This window comes from Lontra canadensis, unplaced genomic scaffold (genome assembly GCF_010015895.1).
Source record: "Lontra canadensis isolate GAN:19392208 unplaced genomic scaffold, GSC_riverotter_1.0 scaffold164, whole genome shotgun sequence".
In the NCBI taxonomy this organism is placed as follows: domain Eukaryota; kingdom Metazoa; phylum Chordata; class Mammalia; order Carnivora; family Mustelidae; genus Lontra; species Lontra canadensis.
In genome coordinates, this window is record NW_022631158.1 from 1,457,422 (window position 1) to 1,479,234 (window position 21,813).

Here is a 21,813-nt window from a genome sequence, read left to right on the forward strand (position 1 = left end):
GGACATGACATGCTACGGAGCAGGGCTGCTGACCACACCGAGCCCGGAAGCGGCTCTGTTGGCCGCTTACCGCAGCTCCTTCCCAGGAAAACACAGTCCTGGGCCACTGAGCTCCGAGGGCCAGGGCCCTGACACGGACCGAGGCATGCCAGCGCCTGAGTGCACACAGCCCGCCGTTCTACCCTCAAGAATATAAATGATAGGCCAGAACGTTGTTGGCAGAAGTACATAAATACCAAATGATTTAGAAGGGGGCCATTCTAGGTGCCCACAAAGGTTTTCTCATAAAAGAGAAGACTGAGCTTCAAAATGTTTTATCTCAGATTTAAGTAACTAGTAGTACCTTCTTTTTTTAAGTTTTAAAAATCCCAAAACATTTCTAAAGTTTGAGTAGCCGGAATATAAGTGCCATTCCCCTCCCTTGCCAGCATCTCTCTCAGCAACCATGAAAGCACCATGGAAAGAAGGACGAGGGGCCCGCGTCTCCTTCGCGGCCTGGGGGCAGTGGGTCTGCAGTGGGAGTGGGGCTTCTGCACACAAAACGGAGTGGCAGCGCCCGGGAGAGTGGCTCCTTGATGGCCTTTACCGCACGGCACACCAACAGGATTCCCTCCTGACCATTCCTCAGCGAGACTCGTCCACGGCGTGGTGGACGTGTGTCCAAAACAAGGGATTCCTCTTTAACAGGAAGGAAAGTGATCATTCTCTTTGTAATGGACCAGGCGGTCGGTGTATCACACCAGGACTGCCCACGTCAGTACTATGCTTTTTTAAAAAGATCTAGGAATAGGTCAGAGAGAGAGGAGAAAGGTCCGAGAAGGAAAGTCCAGGAAGTGACGTCACGCCAGAGAAGGGACACTGACTTACCGGGGAATGGCTGGGAGGCGAGAGCCATTTTCATCGATGAAGTGGCCCCCTGCGTTGAGGACCCAGCAGTGATGAAGGGACAGCAAAGCATGCCTTGCAGTGGTAGGATTGTCCTTCCCGTTCTGACTGTCTGCATTCTTGAGTGGGGAAAACTCATCTTCTCGTAGCACTTCATACACCACAAACTTCCTGGAGTGGAACCACACAGAGACCGCTCTAGCAGGAGGGAAAACTGCAAGCACGGGGGCTCTGACCCCTCTCTACGGGGCTAAGCCCCTGGTCCCTAGTCACAGGCGCTCTCTCAGATGAATGCCGGAATAATGCTTGTCCCTGCACTAAATGAAGTTGGAATTCCCTTGTCCAACGCAAAATGGAAAATTACTTTCATCCCAAACTATAAAACACTTCCTCTTAAGTCAGAAAGGTCAGAAATCTTCATGTCAATTACATTAGAATCAGCTCTGGGGGGAGGGGTAAAAAAAAGGATGACTGAGAAATGCTTATGGCAAGATTAATCTTACACAGCTCATCTGTCTTGTGCATTTTCATACTGGCCAAATTCTGAGACACATACCTCAACACCAACTGCGATCTTTGGCAGAGAGCTATACAATCTAAAACCACGTTCCCTGAAACATTTACGCACAGGTCAGGAAGGCATCCTACATACAAACTGGGCCAATTCTCTAGCTCAACCTTTTTAGTCTCTTAGCCAAAAGAAGTGACAATTTTAACAAAATTTCAGTTTTGCAGGACTCAGATAATGGACTAACCGACCTAAAGAAAACATTCTCACAGGCAACTTACACCACACTCCTGGGCTGGTGGTTTCATACTAGAGAATGATAATGAGTCTAGACAGGACACTCACAATCAGAAGGCCATACCTGACTATATGTGACCCAGTGTCTCCTAAAAACAGTGCCCTGCCGAACAGAGTAAAAAGCAACATCTCAAGACCTGTCTCTAACCCTACTGGTGCTACTCAGAACATACTTTGCAAACTGGAAGATGTCAAAGACAAATTTTTCCATCTTTATTCCGTTTGGCTTGTCTGGCTTAATTAACTGCCCCTGGGAATCCACATATGGAATCTTCTTTTGAGCCACATGGTGCTGCAACTGAGGTTCATAAATACTAAGTAGGAAGAAAAAAAAAAGATATAATCACTTTCCAAAGTTAAAATGCCAGAAAATCTGATAATCACACTCAGGAACAAATGCATCAACAACCAGTACTAAGATTTTCAAAGCAAAGTGCATCTGTTAAGTTTCGGTTCATATTTAAACATTAGATTTCCCAATTCACCTCCTTATATTTTTTAAAAACTCCTATCATGATCTCCACATTAAAGAATATACACCACACAGCTCACACCAATGTCTTTCCCGTTAATTCCCCTGTCTTCCAGAAAATGTTCTCTCTGCCCCAACTTTCCCAACTGAGAGCCCCTAAAGTGTGGAATGGAAAAGTAAGTATTAATAAGTTACTATGGATGCGTTAATAGCACGGCTACAGACAGCACAGTGGAATGGGAAATATTCCAGAACTGGAGTCAATATGCTAAAGTAAGGCTAAGTAACTTGTTTTAAAAGGAGATCGTCATCGTGAATGTCTAAAAGCTATCAAATGAAGAAACAGCTAGAATGCCCTTCATTTAACAGACCTCCAGAATAAAGTAGCTCTTACTTTATTCTTTTATCTACCATGCTAGTTTCCATCCAGGGCTCAAGTTCTTTTTTCCTGACCCTCAAATGCACTAGTTCCTAAATGCTAGTCTGGGAACTGGCTACAATTGTTGGGCAGCTTCTCAAAAATACCAGTGACCTGCATCTACCACCAGAAACTCTGACTCAGTAGATGTAGGGCAGATCTTTACACGTTTTTAAAGCTTCCCATTGTGGTAGAGAGACCGTACTTCATCTCTCACTCTTCGCTTCCCCAGAACCTAACACAGTCAGAGGGAGAAGAGGAAGTAATCGGGAAGTGCTCTAGACGGCAGGCAGAGCACTGAAGGACAGAGTCCTCCAAATCTACCCCCTGTAATGCACCTTCCCAAGAAACAACTACAACGTGAGAAAAAGTTCCATTTGGTAAAAGTGATCCTCAGGGGAGAAGATGAATTCTGTAGAATCTGGACTTGGGGAGTCTTACTACTTCTCAAGTGACTCAGTTCCTGATTACCAGTACAAGAAAAATTGTAAAAGCCCCCGTCTCGCGCATACTTGACAACATCTCTCAGAAACGGCACAGTGAAGAAATGGTTGGCGATGTTCCCCGCGTTGAAGAGCAGGCGTCCGTCGGAGCCTCGTCTCTGAGCCGTCGCCAGGGAGATCTCACTGTACTCCACCACCTGGTAGACGCCATCCACTCGGCAAACCACTCCCACCGGCTCCGTCGGGTTCGTTTTCTCCACCACCTGCCCAAAGAAAGACAGCAGCAGCAGAAGAAATAGAGTCAAATGCTACACTGGACATGTGCCGTTTGCAAAGGCCACAGCTGCAGTTTTGCTTATATTGTCTTCAAGCAAAGGAATCTTTAGGTGTAGACAACTACCTGTCCATCTTTATATTTTCTGGCAGACTACTGTCCAAATGGAAATGAAGTTAATTATCTCCTTCCTATTTATCACCTCATGAAACTGTGGAACAGAAATTCCATCCTATACACAGAGCCCAGAGGAAATCACACTGGACTGGGAATCATTAAATGAGGAGTCTACCTCCCTCCAAATATGCTTTATTTTAATCAGTGTATCCTTAACTACACTAACCTGCTTTCAGAATAAATGAAATTTCTTGGGGAGACACGACAAAAAGTATGGCATCTTGCCTCTCATTTGGTACTGTCCAAATCATTTCATTTGAAAACAGAGTTTTGTTTTGTTTTGTTTTGTTTTCATTTTCATTCACGAATACAGCATGTTCCTTGCTTTTCAGAGACCTGGCCAGGAGGTAGGAGGCATGAGTATAGGCAAGTCACTGGGGTCTGGCTCCAACTTCAGTCAGAGAAGCCCATACGATATTTATCTGTTTTGCATGCTAGAAAAGTTTCTATGCTTTTTAAAAAAAAGTTTGAAAACCTGTGATTTGATACTCTAACAATGGCTCTAGGCCGGTGGGGGTGGCTGAGAGAAAGGTGTATATCAAAATCACAGGGAAAAACAGGGGTGCCTGGGTGGCTCAGTGGGTTAAGCGACTGATTTGATTTCGGTTCAGGTCATGAGCTCATGGATCATGAGATGGAGCCCATGAGGCTCCATATTCAGTGTGGAGTACGCTTGAGATTCTCTGCTTCTCCCCTGACTCACGTTCTCCCTCTATCTCCCCTAAAATAAAGAGAAGTTCAATGAAGATATCACAGGGAAATATAGAGTATGTAATTTTAAAAAATCCCTCACATGTGACTCTGATACCTCACCACCCTAATCCAACACAGCACTGACCTAAATGAAGTGTTTAGAAGAAAATCACCGAACAACTGTGTGTGATACGCTAATATAAAACCAAGATTCCGATGAGATGAGTATCCAATGGAACAAACAATACCAAGTACTTAAAGATACTGCTTTGTTTGCCCTGTTCAGTGAGCAACTCAGCGTGCTTCAGAGCAGTCTGAAAACTCGGTCCTCAATTTGAAAAGATCCTAAGAAATTACATCAATAAAGCTAAAACTTTTCTTCAGCAACTGATTTCTTAAAATAAATCCAGCCAGCAGCAGTCTCCTCCAGACAACCAAAGCCACTACTGCCCACGACACAGACCCAGCAGTCAGAGCTACGGGCCCGGGTCTAGCTCAGTGAGGCAGGGCTCCTGGGTACGCAAGGCTGCTGTGTGCTTTCACTGTCTGCCAGCCTGGAAGGAGCACAGCATTCCATAAAAAGAAACCTTCTACCAAAGAGGTGAATTACGTTGGGGGGAAACATACAACCAAATGATTTACATCTATCACAGGCCTATTTGCAACTACCGACTCCGCACCACCTCTCACTTCACATATTCCTCAGTGGGGGTCTCACTAGATAGGGAAACTGGAAGATTCCTCTCATTTCCACTTTTCCAGTCACCTCCATAGACCCCGACTCCTGACCAGCCACAGGAAACAAAACTAAGCATACTCACACTTTCCACTGCCCAAGTGTTCATCTGTCAGTGAGAGCTCCTTCTTTGTGTGTGTTTTCTTTGCGGGGGGCGGCATGGGGAGGAGGGAGGCAGAGGAAGAGAGAGAGAATCCCAGGCAGGCTCCATACCCAGCACAAAGCCCAATGCAGGGCTCCATCTCAGGACCCTGAGATCACGACCTGAGCCAATATCAAGACTCAGAGGCTTAACCAACTGAGCCATCAGGAGCCCCTGAAAGATGTACTTCTGTGGCAACTAGGAGCCTCCAAATATTTTAAGCCTCGATTACAAAAGAAAGCGTTTGTGAACTGTGTAAACCAGAAGTCAAGTTTATATGCCACAGAAAGTTAGACAGTATAAAATTTAAAAGTTTGCTTGATTTTCTCCAGCTTCAATCCTGAAAAGCTCAGTTCAAATAACACTTTAATGTCATAGTTACTGTAAGTGCTTTACAAAGTGACCTTTAGTTAACAGTGATTCCTACCCTTTTAGCTTTGTAGTTCTGTAAACCACTGCAGTCTCCGTCTTTTCCCAAGCCTGTCACTCCATAAAAAATACTTAATTCCTTAACTCACAAAGACCAGAGCCTTTTAAAGAAATAAGACAAATTATTCTACTCCCATACTATGAATAACTCCCTAACTTCAGTGTTCTTAAAAATGTATTTTGATATCTTGACTCTGCAATTAAAATTAAAAGGGTGGGAGGACAGATCACAAAAACGGTTTCTATCATTTCTGAAAGTTTTTAACACATACCATTCGTGTCATATTTGGGTTCCATCTGAATGTGTAGTCACTTACTGAGTGACTCCTACATTATGCGCCAGACACAGAGTGAGCAGGAAGCCTGAGGCTCCTGGAGAAACAAGAGGTGGTGGAGAAGAGTGTCTGGTCACACCCTTGTCTCCATGTGACTAGTAAACTCACAAAGGTTAGCACACGGACATTTTTTAAGCTGTCAGCAAAAACCTAATCAACCGAAAGAGCTTAGTTTTATAATGTGAGAGGATACTAAAGCTAGGAGTTGGGAAACATGAGTTCTAATCCTGCTTCTGTCAGTGCGATGAAGGACCTTGAGCCTGGAACTCACTCAGAACCAGAACTCAGAGTACTCGGTTCTGAAATCGTAGGGGGTGACCAGATGGTTGCTGAGGTTCCTTCCAGCTCCATCGCTCTGATCAACTAGTACTTAAATGGACCTGAAGCTCAGAGCAGTAAAATTTAAGTTTCTGTTTTAGAATGAAGAGTGACACCAAGCGGGGCAGAGTCAGAAATACAGTCTAGTTTTTCCCTTAAAGCTTAGTAGCTATTTACAATGCACTATTTTTCTATTACAATTTAATAGCTATTTATAGTACAGAGTATTAGAGCAGAGAGGTCTTAAATAACCAAACCAACTTTTTTTATTTTCGGAGTCCAGAAGAGTCTTATGAGGTCCACCAGCTTAATCTCACAAAACCTACACTGGTAAATTTAAAACTCCAGCTTCTATGACTTTGCCATAGATTTCAGATTAATTTTAAGAGAAATGACATCTTTATAACAGAAAATCTCCAACCAAGGCTATGGTATGACTTTAATGGCAGTTCACCTTTTTAAATCCAAATATTTCAAATTTATATCTAGGCTAATTTGTTTTTGTCAGAAACCTGTATATGGTTTTTGTTGTTGGCAGAAAGGTCCTCCCTTCATGTCAATATTGTAAAATTATTCTCACTTTTCTTCTAACACCTTTCTTTTTAAAAAGATTTTATTTATTTATTTGACGGAGAGAGAGATCACAAGTAGGCTGAGAGGCAGGCAGAGAGAGAGGGGGAAGCAGGCTCCCTGCCGAGCACCGAGCCCAATGCAGGGCTTGATCCCAGGACCCTGAGATCATGACCTGAGCCGAAGGCAGAAGCTTAACCCACTGCGCCACCCAGGCGCCCCTCTTCTAACACCTTTATGGGTTTTTTATGTTTAACTGTGTAATCCATTTGAAATTGATTTTGGTATGAGCTTTGAAGGAGACCGCTTACTTTATTTTTCACCAGGTATCTCATTCATTTCCCCCACCGATTCGAAATGCCTTGTTTTTCTATACTGTATTCTTTATGTATACATGGACTTACTTCTGACTGATCTATTCTGTTCCACTAATCTGTCGTTCTCTCCTGGTTTCTGTACTACGCTCCTAATTATCTTTTATTTACAACCCAGTTTAGTACCTGGTAGACCGTCTCCAACCCTCTTCCTGCCCTGTCACCTTTTCTTGGCATTTTCCTGGCCACCTTTACATGTTTTTTCTAAACTTTACAATCATTTTGTTAATGTCCCTAAAACAGTCTCATTGGAGCTTTGACCAAAACTATGTTTACTTTAATTTGGTAAAAACTGATAGCTTTACAGATTTCCAGAAAAGCAGTATTTCTATTAATATTTTCAAATCTTCTGAAGTGTTTTCATGTTCTCTTTTACTCCTAGATACACGTTTCATTAGCCACCATACAGGCAAGTCTCCTACATCATCATCTACGCAACTAAAAAAATACTGAAAAGGAATACCTCCCTCCATCTTCCTATCAGTATATTTGTGGTCAAACAATTACTAATCTCCTTACTGCCCTGCCCTTAACTGCACATTTCCATCTTAATCGTAAGACTATCATGAGGTCGCTTGTCAAATGCTTTGCTAAAGTCTCGATCTGCTGTTCCCTCTATATTTCTCTGACCTCCTACTCCAGCAACTCTGTCATAGGAAGAAAGTGGCTAATCTGATCAAATATGACTTGATATTAACGAGCCCATCCCAGGCCTAGTGACAATCATTCACTTCCCCAGGGACTTACAAATCACCCACACATATTTTGCTTTAAGATTTTACTTATTTGAGACAGAGAGAGAGTGACAGAGCAGGGGTGCACGTGTGTACATGAACTGGGGGAGAGGGAGAGAGAGAACATCAGGCAAGCCTCATGCTGAGCGCAGAGCCGGACACCCCGAGACAGTGACCTGAGCAGAAATCGAGAATCGGACACTCAACCCAGGGAGCCACGCAAGCCTCCCATCTGCACGTATGGTTTGAACTCTAACTTGCAACGGACAAGCGCGCATTATTTCTAGAATCAAATGCCGCCAATGTAAGAGAAAGAGCAGGTCGGGGATAGCTCCGTTACCTGAGAGAGAGAAATGGCTCTAACGCATTCCAACCACCCAGACGGTTCCAGTTCGAGTCCTGAACAAATGAGCTGACAGGGCAAGCTGCCGACCTCACTACAGCTGAGAAAGGCATTACCTTCGCACCGCAGTCTGCTCCTTTCTGAATGCAAAAGCCAATGAACCGTGGGTCTGCCACTTTTACTAGGATGTTGTCAACACAATAGACATGAATGCTCCAAATGCCTCTCTGCTCCATGTCCTCCACGATATTCTGGGCCGCGAGAGCGCGATAAAGACCACCATTCCCATCTGGGAAATGAAACAGCCCATTAGAAGTGCAGCAAAGCCCATTATGAAGGTAACCCCAAAGCTGCTTTACCAGGGTTCATGTTTCCAAAGTGGTGAAGATCTCTGAAAAGCAGTTCTATATCACAGGGCCAGGAAAAGTAAATACCCAGAAGGAAGAATTCCGGTGTCAAAAAAATTATACTACGTGACTTTTAAAGTAATTTAGTGTTAAGTATCAAGAGAATAACATTATTAATTAATGTAGGACCAGGCAACCCAAAGACCATATTTTTCTTCTTAACTCGGGCTTTTTAACAATTTAGCCCATAATACATTATAAAATATAAAGTTCATTCTCAAGCAATGATTATTTCATAACATTTCAAGTTTTATTAATATTTATGCGATTCAAGTTAGCTCTGTTATTTACAGCCCCAACACTGACAATTTCACTCATCTCAAAAATAAAAAATACATGAGCATTTTATACCAAATAATATGTTATTAGGAAACCAGATTAGTATCAGGTCAGATTTAAAATAAATACAGGCAAAAGCCTCTTCTTTTCCCATCTATTTATAGTGCTGCTTTAATGTACTTCATCTGCCAACACCCGCAGCCACAGCTTAAAAAAATTGGACAACTTCATAAAAAGAGAGCTAAAAACAGCAAAGTCCTCCATTAATGAGAAAGAATTGAGTAGAAAAAAGGGCTTAAAATGAAATAAAACCTGTACCTGGAGGCTACCACGTCAACGCTCATTTATTTCCTGTCAGCCTTTCCTCCAAATACTCACACAGATAAGAATCTGTCGACACGTTTATTTTCAGAGTTGGGATCATACTCACGGTTGCTGCTGTGGCCACACAGCGTGCACCACCCAAGGGCAGGGGTGCCCTTAACACACCACAACGTGCATGCACCTCCCACAACCGTCCAGGGCGGTGGCCCTCACCACGCCAGACACACAGCTTCACGCGTCCCATTCTCTCACTTAGCTACTGACACTACTTCTCTTTGTCATTTAGTATCTCCAATCAATTGTTTTATTAGAGTTTGAGAATACTACAGATAAACTGTAATTTACCTCTTGTTTATTAAATAGCAAATGGCTTCCGATCTTTCATTGCAAGAAGTAATGCAGCCATGAACACCGCAGATATAAAATGCGGGGTAAAGAGAATGAACGCTCCACAGGCTGCCCAGGTGGTTCTCAAGGGCAGGCATCCACAAAAAATACAAAAGTGTATCCATTCCACCCATGGGCATATTCTTTGTTTTTAGGTCATTGCCAAATTGCAATAAAATCTTAAATATTAATTTTGTAACACCCAAATGACCATATCAGAAAGAAAATCAAAATGGAATGTTACCCCCATTTCTAGTCACCCCTAAATAAGCATGGTTACAAACCTGGAGCCATAGAAACCTTGTTCTTCTCTTCCAAAATAATTTTCCCATCAAAACTCATAGCAGGAAGCATTCCCTGCTGAAAAAAGATTACATTCTCTTTTTTTAAACCAAAGTACTTGTGCTTTGTGAAGAATTCCTTTGTAGATTCCATTGTTCGGCCACTGGTCATTATATACCTTGCAAGAGAAAAGCAGATTCTAAGCAACAGTGCTCTGGGTATTAGGGCAAAATTCAAACTTGTCTATTTTCTAAGCAAAAAAAAAGAAAAAAAGAAAAGAAAGAAAGAAAGAAAGAAAGAAAATCATTGAGCACACTGCCTCTTTGTTCTGACTTCCTTCATCCTCTTCCTGGATAAGGTAGCATTAGCTATTGCCCAAATGCCTTCCCTCCAGTAACATCATCAATCCTACATATAAAATAAATCTATGTAACAATAGTAAACATACCTCCAGCAACAGACAGCCCATATAACTGGCTTAAACAACATTTTAGAACTCTGTGAAAACTGTACTCTGAATTTAAAACTGCCATTATAAATAAATAGGAAGAAAAGGGTAGACATAAAATATTCTGATCATCTCTCATGGTTCTTTCCACTAAAGTTTTGAAATGTAATCTGCTTATTAAATAGCAAATGGCTTCCCCAAATGGCTTCCCCAAATGGCTCACCCTCCATTTAAAATCTTAAAAGTGTAATTATATTTTCTGTTCTCACAAAAATCCAAACCATGCTAGTGTGGCAAAGGAGTCAAAAACTCTATCTAAAAACCACAGTTAGTGACTGCAGTAGCCGCTGCCCTTACTAGAATTTAAGCCACATGTAAACAGGGACTTTTGTCTGTTCTGGTTGCTGATACAGCCCCAGTACCCAGAAGCAGACATTCATATATGTTGAATGAATAAATGAAGAAAATGGTATAATTTCCCACCATACTAGCTATCTGTTTAACAAGTTATCCTGGGGATTTTGAGCTTTGAGTACAAAGAGGGGGCTGGACTGCTCTGCATAAGAAAAGCACAGAGATTCTAAGTCGTGAGGGAAAAAGAGAAGAAAATCCAACATGATAGTAGGAGCCAGGGCTGTAAGGAGAATGTATTGGCTGCTTATAGCACAGATGTCCCTCAAACATCCCCAAAGGAATCCAGATCGAAAAAACAGTTTCCTGCCCGCCAATACTCATGTTGAGAAAAGCTAGCAAAGCTGGGAAATTTACAAAAAGCCTATTTTTAAAAGCATCAGAGAGCTATAGAAGCAACATGGATTGGAACTAAAATTCAAGACAGTGGGAATCTTTCAAAGAGGAACTAAGGAAATGCAGCTGCCTTTTCCTGGGGGTATAGTGGTAGGGACTCTGGGCTTGGATCAGGCAGAAGGGCAGAGAAACCAGCAGAGCTTTTGTGGGTCACATGGGACTAAAATAACAAGATTAGGGACTTGAGGGATCTCAAACACAGCTGGTTTCCCCCTCAAAACAGAATATCCAAAGCTGCTCTGGGAAAGAGATTTAAGAGCTAAATCAAAAACTTTTAAAAAACAAAGCAGAATTTCCCATAATCTCTTGGTGCTCAGGATACCAACACTTGCCAAAGGAGGCCCTGAGAACCCAGCATTCTACTAGAGCCTGGGGATCCGAGTGCGGCTCAGTGCGGCTCACAGCAGACAATCAGTGCGGCTTTTAGCTGGTATGTATGGAAGGGTCAGGTTTGGGGCAGAGCTAGATAACCTGGTATTTAAGAACAGGAGTTTCTAGACTGTGAGAACTCCCTTGCTGCCCAGAGTGAACTAAAAATAGACTTGTAGCACCTTGCCATGAAATTTCGGATGCCAATGATAAGAAGAGACATTAGATGCTTGGGGGCGGGGGGTGGGCAGGGAAAGAAAGGAAGAAAGGGAAAGAGGGAGAAAGAGAGAGACAGACTGGGAATCAGGACAGCTATGGACCACTCAACAAGAGAACGATGCCTTCAAATTTGAGAGGAAAACTGACTTCCAATCAGAAATTTATAAACAGACAAACTGCCAATCAATATAAAGTTTCTACACTGACATACCCCAGTGAGTCCCCAGAAGTAGTCAGGGAGGGATGTAGAAGCCTGAGGTGAATATACATCATGCAGTAAGACCATTGTGATCACTTAGCTAGCTAGAATACAGATTATTTTAACACAGAGTAAATTACAGCTCCTGGGAAAATCACCAGTAACAGGAAGTATGTCTGCTTAGGAATAAAGTGTACATGCATTTTGAATATTATAGACCGGCGTTAAGTTCAGACACTCTCCCACAACAAGGCAGGTCTTACCATGGAATGATGCATTTGTTGCCATGATATTTTTCAGCTAACTGTTGAAGCTTCAGGATACGCTCTGCCTGAATCTGAAAAAGCGTCTTATGAGATGGCAAACCAACATCATACATCCCCTTGGGATACGCAACACCGAGTCTCGTCCCCTGCCCGCCAGCTAGAAGAAGAACTGCCACTTTGTTCTGAGAAATCTGGAAAAGTCCTAGAAGAGAAAACATCTGTATCACAAAACCTCTGCAATTCAACATTTTAGGACTACACATACAAAAAGTAGCAATGAGTCACCCTATCTGCATAAGGCATAAAGAATAAGAAATCCACGTGTAATCACGGATAATTACCTTGTTAATAAAAACATTTTTACTATTAAAAAATTAAATTTTATATAATCCCACCAAACACCAAGCCATGAATAATATGCTTTAATGAACAGTTCTTTTTCTGAAAATGTTAGAAGGCAAAGCCCAAAAAGATGTTACAAACGTTTTACAGGTGTCTGACTACTTATCAGATGTGATGCCTCAAGAGAAAGACATGATAAAAGACACCTGGGCTTCAGGATAAATGATGATAAGCTTCTAAATTACCTCCAGCCTGTAAATCCATCAATGACACAAAATTGTCAGTCAACAAGCACGCAAACAGACTAGCTACCATCCAGAGAAGGAAGGAAGGTGAAACCCTCAGGAAAGCAATGCAGTACAGGGGTCAAGAAGCCAGGCTCTGAGGTCAGGATACCTGGGTGCGAAAGCCAACTCAGCTGAAAAGGCTTTGGGGAATCTGCCTGCAAAAGGGTAGGGCAGGAGGAGTCTTTCTGGGGTGTGGAAATGCTCTAGAACATTGGGGTGGTAGTTACATGAGTGCATAAATACGGCAAAAAATCATAAAACTAGCGCATTTTATTGTATGTAATCATATGTCAAAAGAATGGATTAAAATGCAGGGGTGTTTGGGGCTGAGGGGGTTGCTTGTCTTTTTGCCAAAGGGCCATCTGTCCCAGCTCACAAGGATGTGAAATTCGGTCCTTTTGATGATGTATTCCCATTGCTGGGAAGCCCATCAGTCGTCATCAGTTGAATACTCAGCAATAAGTAATAACCAAACATAATGCTTGAATCAAAATATTATTTTCTGAATCAAAATAATTCAAGATGGATTTAAGACCCAAATGCAAACAAATAAAACTGTAAGTATTATTAACAGAGGCTCTCAGTTTGGATTTAAAAAACAAAAATTTTGCCATAGACCATTTCTGAGAACCACCTTATCATGCAGAGCTGGACTAGCCCAGCCTCACAGGGCACAGTAGCTTGTGGGGAGAGGCAACGTGGAAACTGCGTCTCTGGGAAGCCAGAAAAGCTGGAAAATGCCAGACGAGATCAGGCGACGGTTGACGGGATTTGCTGATGTTTGACGGGATTTGCTGATGGTTGACGGGATTGGATGTTGTTTTCTGAAATCCTCAGACACTCTGTGAAGGAAACTGGCCACCGCCCAGAACTGAACACCAGCCCAGAGGGGGCAGTGGTGGCCAATAGCCATTGTTGTTCTTTTTTATATCGTGAGGTAATGGGGGTTTGTCTAATTTACCATCTCTGTGCCTTGTGTTTTTGATGTGTTAGGCTTTCCTGAAGCTAATGTGCCAGTACATGGAGCGCTTGAAAGAAATACTCTAAACCCATTATAAACTCAGAACCTTCTCCAGTCCTAATTCTACAATCTATCTTCCGGAGTCAGTAAGTATAGCCCAAGGACATGATCCAGCAACTATCCAGCTACGAAAAAAAGCACAATAGATATTTCCATAATTTTCACCTTTGATATGAAGCAAAGGTTAGCTAGCTCCCTGACGCCTAATTTTCTCTTTCTTCCTGCCTAGGCCAAAACTGTCTTCGTGATTTTTCTCCAGAGCATCTCACTGTGCCTTATCGAAGTGTGAAAACAGACCCCAAACTAACAACTTTAAGAGGCAGGTATAATTTCCCCCATGCGAGAGGTTAACGGCCTCAGAGACCTTGCAGGTCCTGCCCAAGGTCACAGCACTAGTAAATGTGAACAAGAGTCAGACACTCACTCCAGGTCCATGTGCACCACACCGCCTCCAGCAGCCTCTTTTCACACCCGAAAACTGACCAGATCCACGGGAGCACCAGGGGATTGAGGGGTAAAAACTTTCTATTTCTTTCCTGCCCCTTCTCTTTTCCACTGAATTCGTGAGAGGTTGTGCCACCTCTTTTTTTAATCTCTCCTACCTACCACTCTACAAGGAAGAGCTGCTGGGTACAGTCCACCTTCTTCAAAACTTGCCGAACACTGAAATTTCGCACGACATTTCAGATCCGCAACCCCCTTCAGCAAGCACCGTAACCACCAAGCAACAAAGTGACTGGGATGAAATGAACCATTCTGAAGGGAGCAGGCAATGACAGAAAGCAGTTCTGAAAACTGCTTTCCATTTGGTTTCTCCCTCAGTTATCACAGAAACTCTGGTTTCTATGGATAAGTTTAATTCTGCTGTCATCAACCCAAAAAGCATTGTTTAAAGAAAACATACGTCCATAATCCCTTACCTAACCCCATGGATCAGAGTTGTTTCCAAGGGCAGAACTCTTCAAAATTTAGAAAACAAACAGAGTACACACACGTGTGTGTGTGTGTGTGTGTGTGTGTGTGTATAACGTGTGTGTTATACATTATCTCCAGCAAAGCTGAGGCAGGACCCTGCAATCCCATTACATGGGATAAAGTTCGCCAACAGCCTTCTGTTGAACATGTCCAAGTTCAGTTTTGCTGCAAAACAGGCTCCGTCTGCACTGCTTCAAAACTGCAGAAAAACTAAGTCTGGTGTCTAAACCCTCACATACCAGAGGTGTTAGAACCGGAAATATTTCTAAACATCTTCCAAAAAAGTCTCAGATAAATATTCTGGACACAGAGGCCTTTGTTCTCTTTGTACTATTTATTTTCTTCACCCAACACATGTGTTTTAAGTTGTTTTGCTGTGGTTTTTATCAAGTCTTTATTTATTTATTTATTTGATCAGGGTTGGGGGGGGCACAGAAGTAGGCAGAGCAGCAGAGGGAGAAGCAGGCTCCCCGCTGAGCAGAGAGCCCAATGTGGGACTCAATCCCAACACCCTGGGATCATGACCTGAGCCAAAGACAGATGCTTAACTGAGCCACGCAGGCACCCCAAGTTGTTTCATTGTTACTGTGGCTCCAGCCATCTTTTCTGATGTCCTTCTTTTACCTTCAGTGCAAAAGTCAGTGACTTCCCACAGCCACCTTACCTGGAAAAGGGAGGAGCCTGCTCCCGGGGTCAGCTCCATGTCCAGGTTCCTGCTCACCTAATGGCCACACAGCACCAACCAGTACCTTCCATAGGTTCTAACCAGTTTTCACAGTTTCACTGTATACATTTTTCTCTTCCTACAGGCAGTTCCTTCAACATGGCTTCATTCCGGTTTTCCCAATTTTTCAGTTTTCTGGCTCTCAAAACAGCAGCTCACAGGGGCTCATCTTTTATGCAAATAAATGTTCCTTAAGCCCCTGTCTGCCATACTTTCTTCAGTCCTTTTCCCATCTATGGACCTGAGGACCATCCAATCACTAGATCATAAGAGAAGCACAGAGACTGTGCCTACCAGGTATCCAATTCCAGGCAGACCTACACGTACACCTCTAACCACAACTACCACAATGAGTTGTAACACGATCCACAAGTATTTACGATGAAAAGGTTTCTGCATTGACCTCTTCCTACTTATGCATCTCACTTACTGACCAGAGAAAAACACGAGGAAAGAAAGCAGTCCCTAGAGTATCAAGGCCAGTTGCATTTCAAGCCTTCAGTGCAGCTACAGATGTTAACAATACCAGATTGTGTGTTCGCTGGTGAAGCACTCATCTGCCCCATCTGTGTCACTGCCCTAAAACGGCAGTGTTTAATAAGTGTGTAAGACATAAATTAGTATCTGTCCTATAATGACAGATAAAATACTGCTTGAAATTAAAGGGGCCAATAAAATTCAGTAAGCTATTTAGTTATATGGCAGTAATACCTGACTTTAACCTGTATTTGTCATAACAAACTTTATATGGGCAGCACCGCACCTATCTGAAAATGTTAACTACTTATAAATGTACTTAACCCATGTGGCAATTAGGAAATTATAGGCTTCTCCTATTCCAAAACTTCTGCGAAAATATAAGAAATAAAAATGGAAAGTACAGCACTATTCTCACCGTTTCCATCCTTCCACTGAGGGAGAGTTCACAGCTCACAGCTTACTTACAGAGCGGCCGAACAGAGCCCAAATCAAAGGTTTAAAAAAAAAAAAAAAATCAAGCCAGAGCGAGCAGCTTCCAGGGCTGGAGAACATTTCTCCCCTTGGAGAATCATGTGTCATAGGACCAACAGTGTCTGTGAACTTTTCCTGATAACATTTATAAGAAACAAAGAGAAGAGTTTACAGCGGCCTAAAATAGGTCAAATGCTTCCTGGATAACTTCCTGCTTGGACTAGTGCCTCTCACACACTCTGACTTGGGCATGTGCCGGACACAGGGAGGATGGCACAGGTGCGTTTGAAGTACAGCCCTGCCAGAACTTTCCATTTAAACTGTCAGCACTCCCAGGACCCTGAGTCAAGTAAACCAGCTATTAAACTGGTGGAAATAAAAGAAGACTATCCAAGAAAGTTAGTCAGAAAAGGTATTTTAAGTCTTTAACGTTTAACCCTATTGTACAGGTAAAACTATTATTATCTCTCAAAAATGCCAAGTACAAAAAGCAGACTATAAGGGAAATCACTATTTGAACCAGTTTTAGGTACTGGAGGTTTACTGTGAATTTCATGAGGTATAATAATAGCACTTTGAATAGTAAGAAAATATCCATATGTATAGAGATGAATACTGAACTCAAAAAAGGTAAAAATAACATGATGTTTGAGATTTGTCTTAAAGTACTACAGCAGAGAAAAAGAAAAGAAGGGACAGGGGAAGCAAAAGTAGTAAAATTTTGATATTTAACAAAGTGATATGTATGTAGGATTCATTATACTGTTTTTATCTCTAAATATTTGTTTCAAAATACGCTTGAAATTTTTCATAACAAATTCATAAGTAGGCTACAAAATTATACACAAACCATAATCCCAGAGTATATGTGTATCTAAGAAAATACTATATTACTACTGAGTATTTATCTCTGAAATGTGGGATGCTAGAGATTTTTTTTTTCCTTTGTAATTTCTAGTTATTTTTCCAATTTTTCTAAAATATGTGTTACTTTTAAAATAAAACAAATCTATTAAAAATACCACTGTACGGGATGCCTGGGTGGCTCAGTCGGTTAAGTGTCTGCCTTCGGCTCAGGTCATGATCCCAGGGTCCTGGGATAGAGCCCCACATTGGGCTCTCTGCTCAGCGGGGAGCCTGCTTCCTCCTCTCTCTCTGCCTGCCTCTCTGCCTGCTTGGGATCTCTGTCTGTCAAATAAATAAATAAAATCTTAAAAAAAAAAAAATACCACTGTACTAGATCCCAGAAAATGTACAGGAGATAATGTTATGAATACATTTTTTCTAAGCAATCCACTTACTTTTCTACCATTCAAATGAATTTTATAAATGTCTCATAGACAAAAGAACCTAATACTGGATATTAATATGTTATTATAAAATTGGAAGACTATTTTATAATTGGTGTAAGCATGCCTTTCTTTGCTAAAGATGGTGTTTAAAATGATAGTCTCGTAGAAGTTTCTAAAATGATACTCTCATAAAAGCTTCTAATTACTTCTCTCTCTAGATTTCAGCTTTGTAAGATAGAAATTTTTCAGTTGTTCCTCTGCATTCCATTTTCTACAACTTGCCAGAACACATTAAGAATTAAATTAGGGACACCTAGGCAGCTCAGTCAGTTGAGCATCAGACTCCTGATTTGGGCTCAGGTCATGACCGCAGGGTTGTGGGATCAAGCCCAAAAACGGGCTCCCCCCTGGGCACAGAGTCTGCTTGAGATTCTCTCTCTCCCTCTACCTCCTCCCAACACCCCACTCGCAGCTGCAGGCACTAAGGGACAGTGGGTAGAGCATACAACTCTTGACCTCAGCATTGTGTAAGTTTGAGCCTCACACTGGGTGTAGAGATTACTTAAAAATAAAATCTTAAAAAAAAAAAAAATCAAATTAAAATTTCTCCAGAACAAGGAGCACAGTGGTCATGTACACATTTACCCTTTAGAAATAATTTTCCACCCTAGGCATGAAAATGTCCATTTTAGTGTCAACAGCCACCAGACATTCTAAAAAAACCATACAATGCTTTCATTTCCCCCCTCCTGAGGAGAGGGCTGTGGGGGGCACTGTCTTTGATATATAACAATTAGAATCTTCACAATGGCAATCTCTTCCCCTTGATAACTTACTGAAAAACCGCATTTTGTTGTGAATTTGCATACACACAGAAGTTTCTGGCTAAGCAAATGACAAGTTACAAAGTCTCCTTCATCCCTACTGTTTAAGCCACAAATATTATTGCTCCCTTGACAATAAGCCAAAAGGAAGTTTGTTTTGTACACTCTTGTAGTGTTCTTGGTTCTAACAGTTCGAAATTTCAGTTTAAATGAAAAGTCATGAAGGTAGACGAGTTCCACGAATTTCAACAAAAAGGCCATCAAGACTCCAATTATATAACAGTTCTGACTATTGCCCATGGTCCCCATTATACAAGGTCAAAACTTCGGCTTTCCCTAAGAGTTCACTCGAAGACTTCATCACATAAAATCACAAGGAGAAATACAGGCAGCCGGGATACCTGAGGGTATGAAGAGCCCTGTGTGACTTTTGCTGTATTGTAGCAGCCTTTTTGAATCCCAGGGATAGAGGGGAGGACTAATGAATCAAAAGTTAGCAAGCGTCCGAGTATCACCACAGCTCTACACTCTACACTCAAAAGGATCCATCTGAATCTCTCACAGTTTAGTGGCAAAGCCCTATTCTAAGAAGCTAGATTAGCTTCTACCAAGCACTTGAGATCTAGCACTTCCTAGAGATCATTTAATTATTTTTGACATTTTTTAATCTTTCAAATAAAAGCCTTTTAAATAAAACCTCATTTTTTATAAAAGATCAAATACATAAAGCATGTCAAACCAGCACTGCTCTTGTAGTTAGAGGCAAAGATGTTTAGTATCTATCCCTCCTCCCTAGGTGAGACAGACTGTCTCCCCAGTAGTGGAACCCCTAGGGTTCCTTGGAACACAGTTTGAAAATCATCAAATTTGAATGCCCAGAGAAAGACATCAGCATACAGAAGGCTGATAATGGCAATTATTTGTCCTTTTTGTGGGGACAGGGAAGCCAAAGAATGAAAGACAAAATAAAAACAGCAACAGTGTGGTACAAAAATAGACTACGGTTACTTCTATATCATTATTATTACACATTCATAAAAGTAAATATACATAAAATCAAGTAATAGGTGGCAATGTAAGCAAATAAAAAGATTTGACTTGGTTAAAGGCAACTTCTCTATAGTTTTTCTGTTACTTTGATGTTATTTCTATAATAAAGTAACATTTTTTACAAAGGAAAGAAAAGTATTAGTCAGATCTGTTCATCCTATGGTTGAGGACATGAGGTCCAGATCAGACAAGGACCATGTACACTCAATGGCCTGAGCTGCAATATTTAGTCACTATTACTTACAGAGAAGTAGTGGGTTACCAAACCACAGCTCTGAAATCCACCAGAAAAGGTACATTTGAGCTATCCTGCTATTCTCAAAGGCACTAATTACAACTGGTCATGGGGATAGATTTTATGATACATTAGAAGAAAAAACATGGGGGCAATTCAACACTGATCTGCAAAACCCTGTTCCAAATGCCCTGTGACACAGAACACAGGCCATGGGCCGCTCTTCAGGAGTCCACAATGTCATGATGAAGACAGACACGGCTCGTTTTCTAAGAAAGGATGGAAGCCACGCACGGACAAGTAACTCCAGCTTGGGACACTGAAGAAAAGATCATGATCAAAGAACCTTAAGAAATGAGGATACGTTCCCCACAAGCCCCACTGCGCTACAGAGCACAACCCTGGGAGATCGCCTTTCAAAGTGACCCAGGCTAGTCAGGGAAGAGGCAAAAGCCAGTCCAAGCCCAGGATAAGCATGAGCAAAGGCAGGAAAGACATAATGTTCAGGGAAGGGTGAGTTATTTGGTCCCGCAAAAATGCATGGGACAGACAGTAGGACTGGAGGGAAACAGAGGAGACCAGACTGGAAATACAGGCTAGGGAAGGTTTTTCCATGAAGCCAGCATAAACTGAAATATTTAACTTGGGCTTCAGGGTGGGAAATCTGGCAGAAGTACGGCAATGAGCGAGGAAAGAGACTAGAGAAGACTTAAATGAGAAGAACCTTGACTGGAGAACAGATGAAAAGAGCACGTAGGGACCGGCAAGGGAGATGCTGCAGAAGTTCTGATGACATAATCTATTGCTTTCTGATCAGGCACCTGGTTTAAGGTATGAGGGTCCAAATACCCGTCACATGGTCCAGTTCCTTTAACACCTCTGGTACATCTCACTACAAACTTCAAAATGAACATCCCATGCTCGGTACCTTCACTCTCCCAGGCCTGCAGCCGATCTTGGTCCCTGGTGGCACTGCCCAACACCTCTCGAGGGACAGGCTCCATTCGTGCATCCATTTTCTCTTGCTGAGAGGACTGGTTAAAATTTTCAATGGCCTTCTGGAAAAAGAAGTTCAGCTCCTCAAAGTTCATGGCCTGGAGCTCTGCATGAAGTTCTGCCTGCTGGGCTTCATCCAGCTCATTCCAGAACTGCAGCAGGTGTTCCTGTCCAGATCTGGACAGCCTGAGTTTGAGATCGTTAACATTCATAATGCTCTGGTAGCCAAGCTGTGTGAAAACAGAGGTGTAGTTTCTGTACTTGTAAACCTTAAAAAAAAAAAAAAAAAAAAAAAGTAATCAACAGCAGGTCAAAGTCCAACCTCAAAACCTGAGCTTTACCTACTACAAATAAGTACACTTTTTTAAAAACCTGATGTTAAGGAAATTAACTTCTGCCTTTCCCCTCACAAGATCTGAGAGAGAGCCAACTTGTAAAGACATAAAAAGAAAGTTTCTCCAAAGAAGACATCCAGATGGTCAAGAGACATATGAAAAGATGTTCGACATCACGGATCATCAGGAAAATGCAAATCGAAATCAGAATGAGATATCATCTTTCATCTGTCTGAATGTCTAGAATAAAAAACAAGAAACAACACCTATTGGCGAGGATGAGGAGACCCGTCATGCACTGTTGGTGGGAATGCAGACTGGTACAGCCACTGTGGAAGACCGTATGGAGGTTCCTCAAAAAACTAAAAATAGAGCTGTCCTATGACTCAGTAATTGCACTACTGGCCATTTACTCTCCTTCCAAAAAACACTAATTCAAAGGGATACATGCGCCTTTATGTTTACTGCAGCATTATTTACAATAGCCAAGTCAGGAAGCTACGCAAGTGTCCATCAACTGACGAATGGGTAAAGGGGTGTGTGTGTGTGTGTGTGTGTGTGTGTACAAAATGAAATATTATTCAGCCATAGAAAAGAATGAAATCTTGCCATTTCCAACAACACAGACAGAACCAGAGCGTACTAT

General features: G+C 42.0%; 1 protein-coding gene across 3 annotated transcripts in view; it reads right to left on the reverse strand.

Moving 5' to 3' along the window:
- The window catches only part of UAP1 (UDP-N-acetylglucosamine pyrophosphorylase 1), a 34,487-nt gene that overhangs the window by 5,731 nt on the left and 6,943 nt on the right, over positions 1-21,813 (reverse strand). For all 3 annotated transcript variants that reach the window (XM_032845447.1, XM_032845448.1, XM_032845446.1), the window contains exons 2-8: positions 20,765-21,101; positions 12,133-12,337; positions 9,830-10,005; positions 8,265-8,437; positions 3,093-3,286; positions 1,864-2,004; positions 868-1,056 (exon numbers count right to left, since the gene is read on the reverse strand). In XM_032845447.1, coding sequence (XP_032701338.1) covers positions 868-1,056; positions 1,864-2,004; positions 3,093-3,286; positions 8,265-8,437; positions 9,830-10,005; positions 12,133-12,337; positions 20,765-21,044 — 1,358 coding nt within the window. In that variant the 5' untranslated portion in view covers positions 21,045-21,101. The remainder of the gene's footprint in view (positions 1-867; positions 1,057-1,863; positions 2,005-3,092; positions 3,287-8,264; positions 8,438-9,829; positions 10,006-12,132; positions 12,338-20,764; positions 21,102-21,813) is intronic.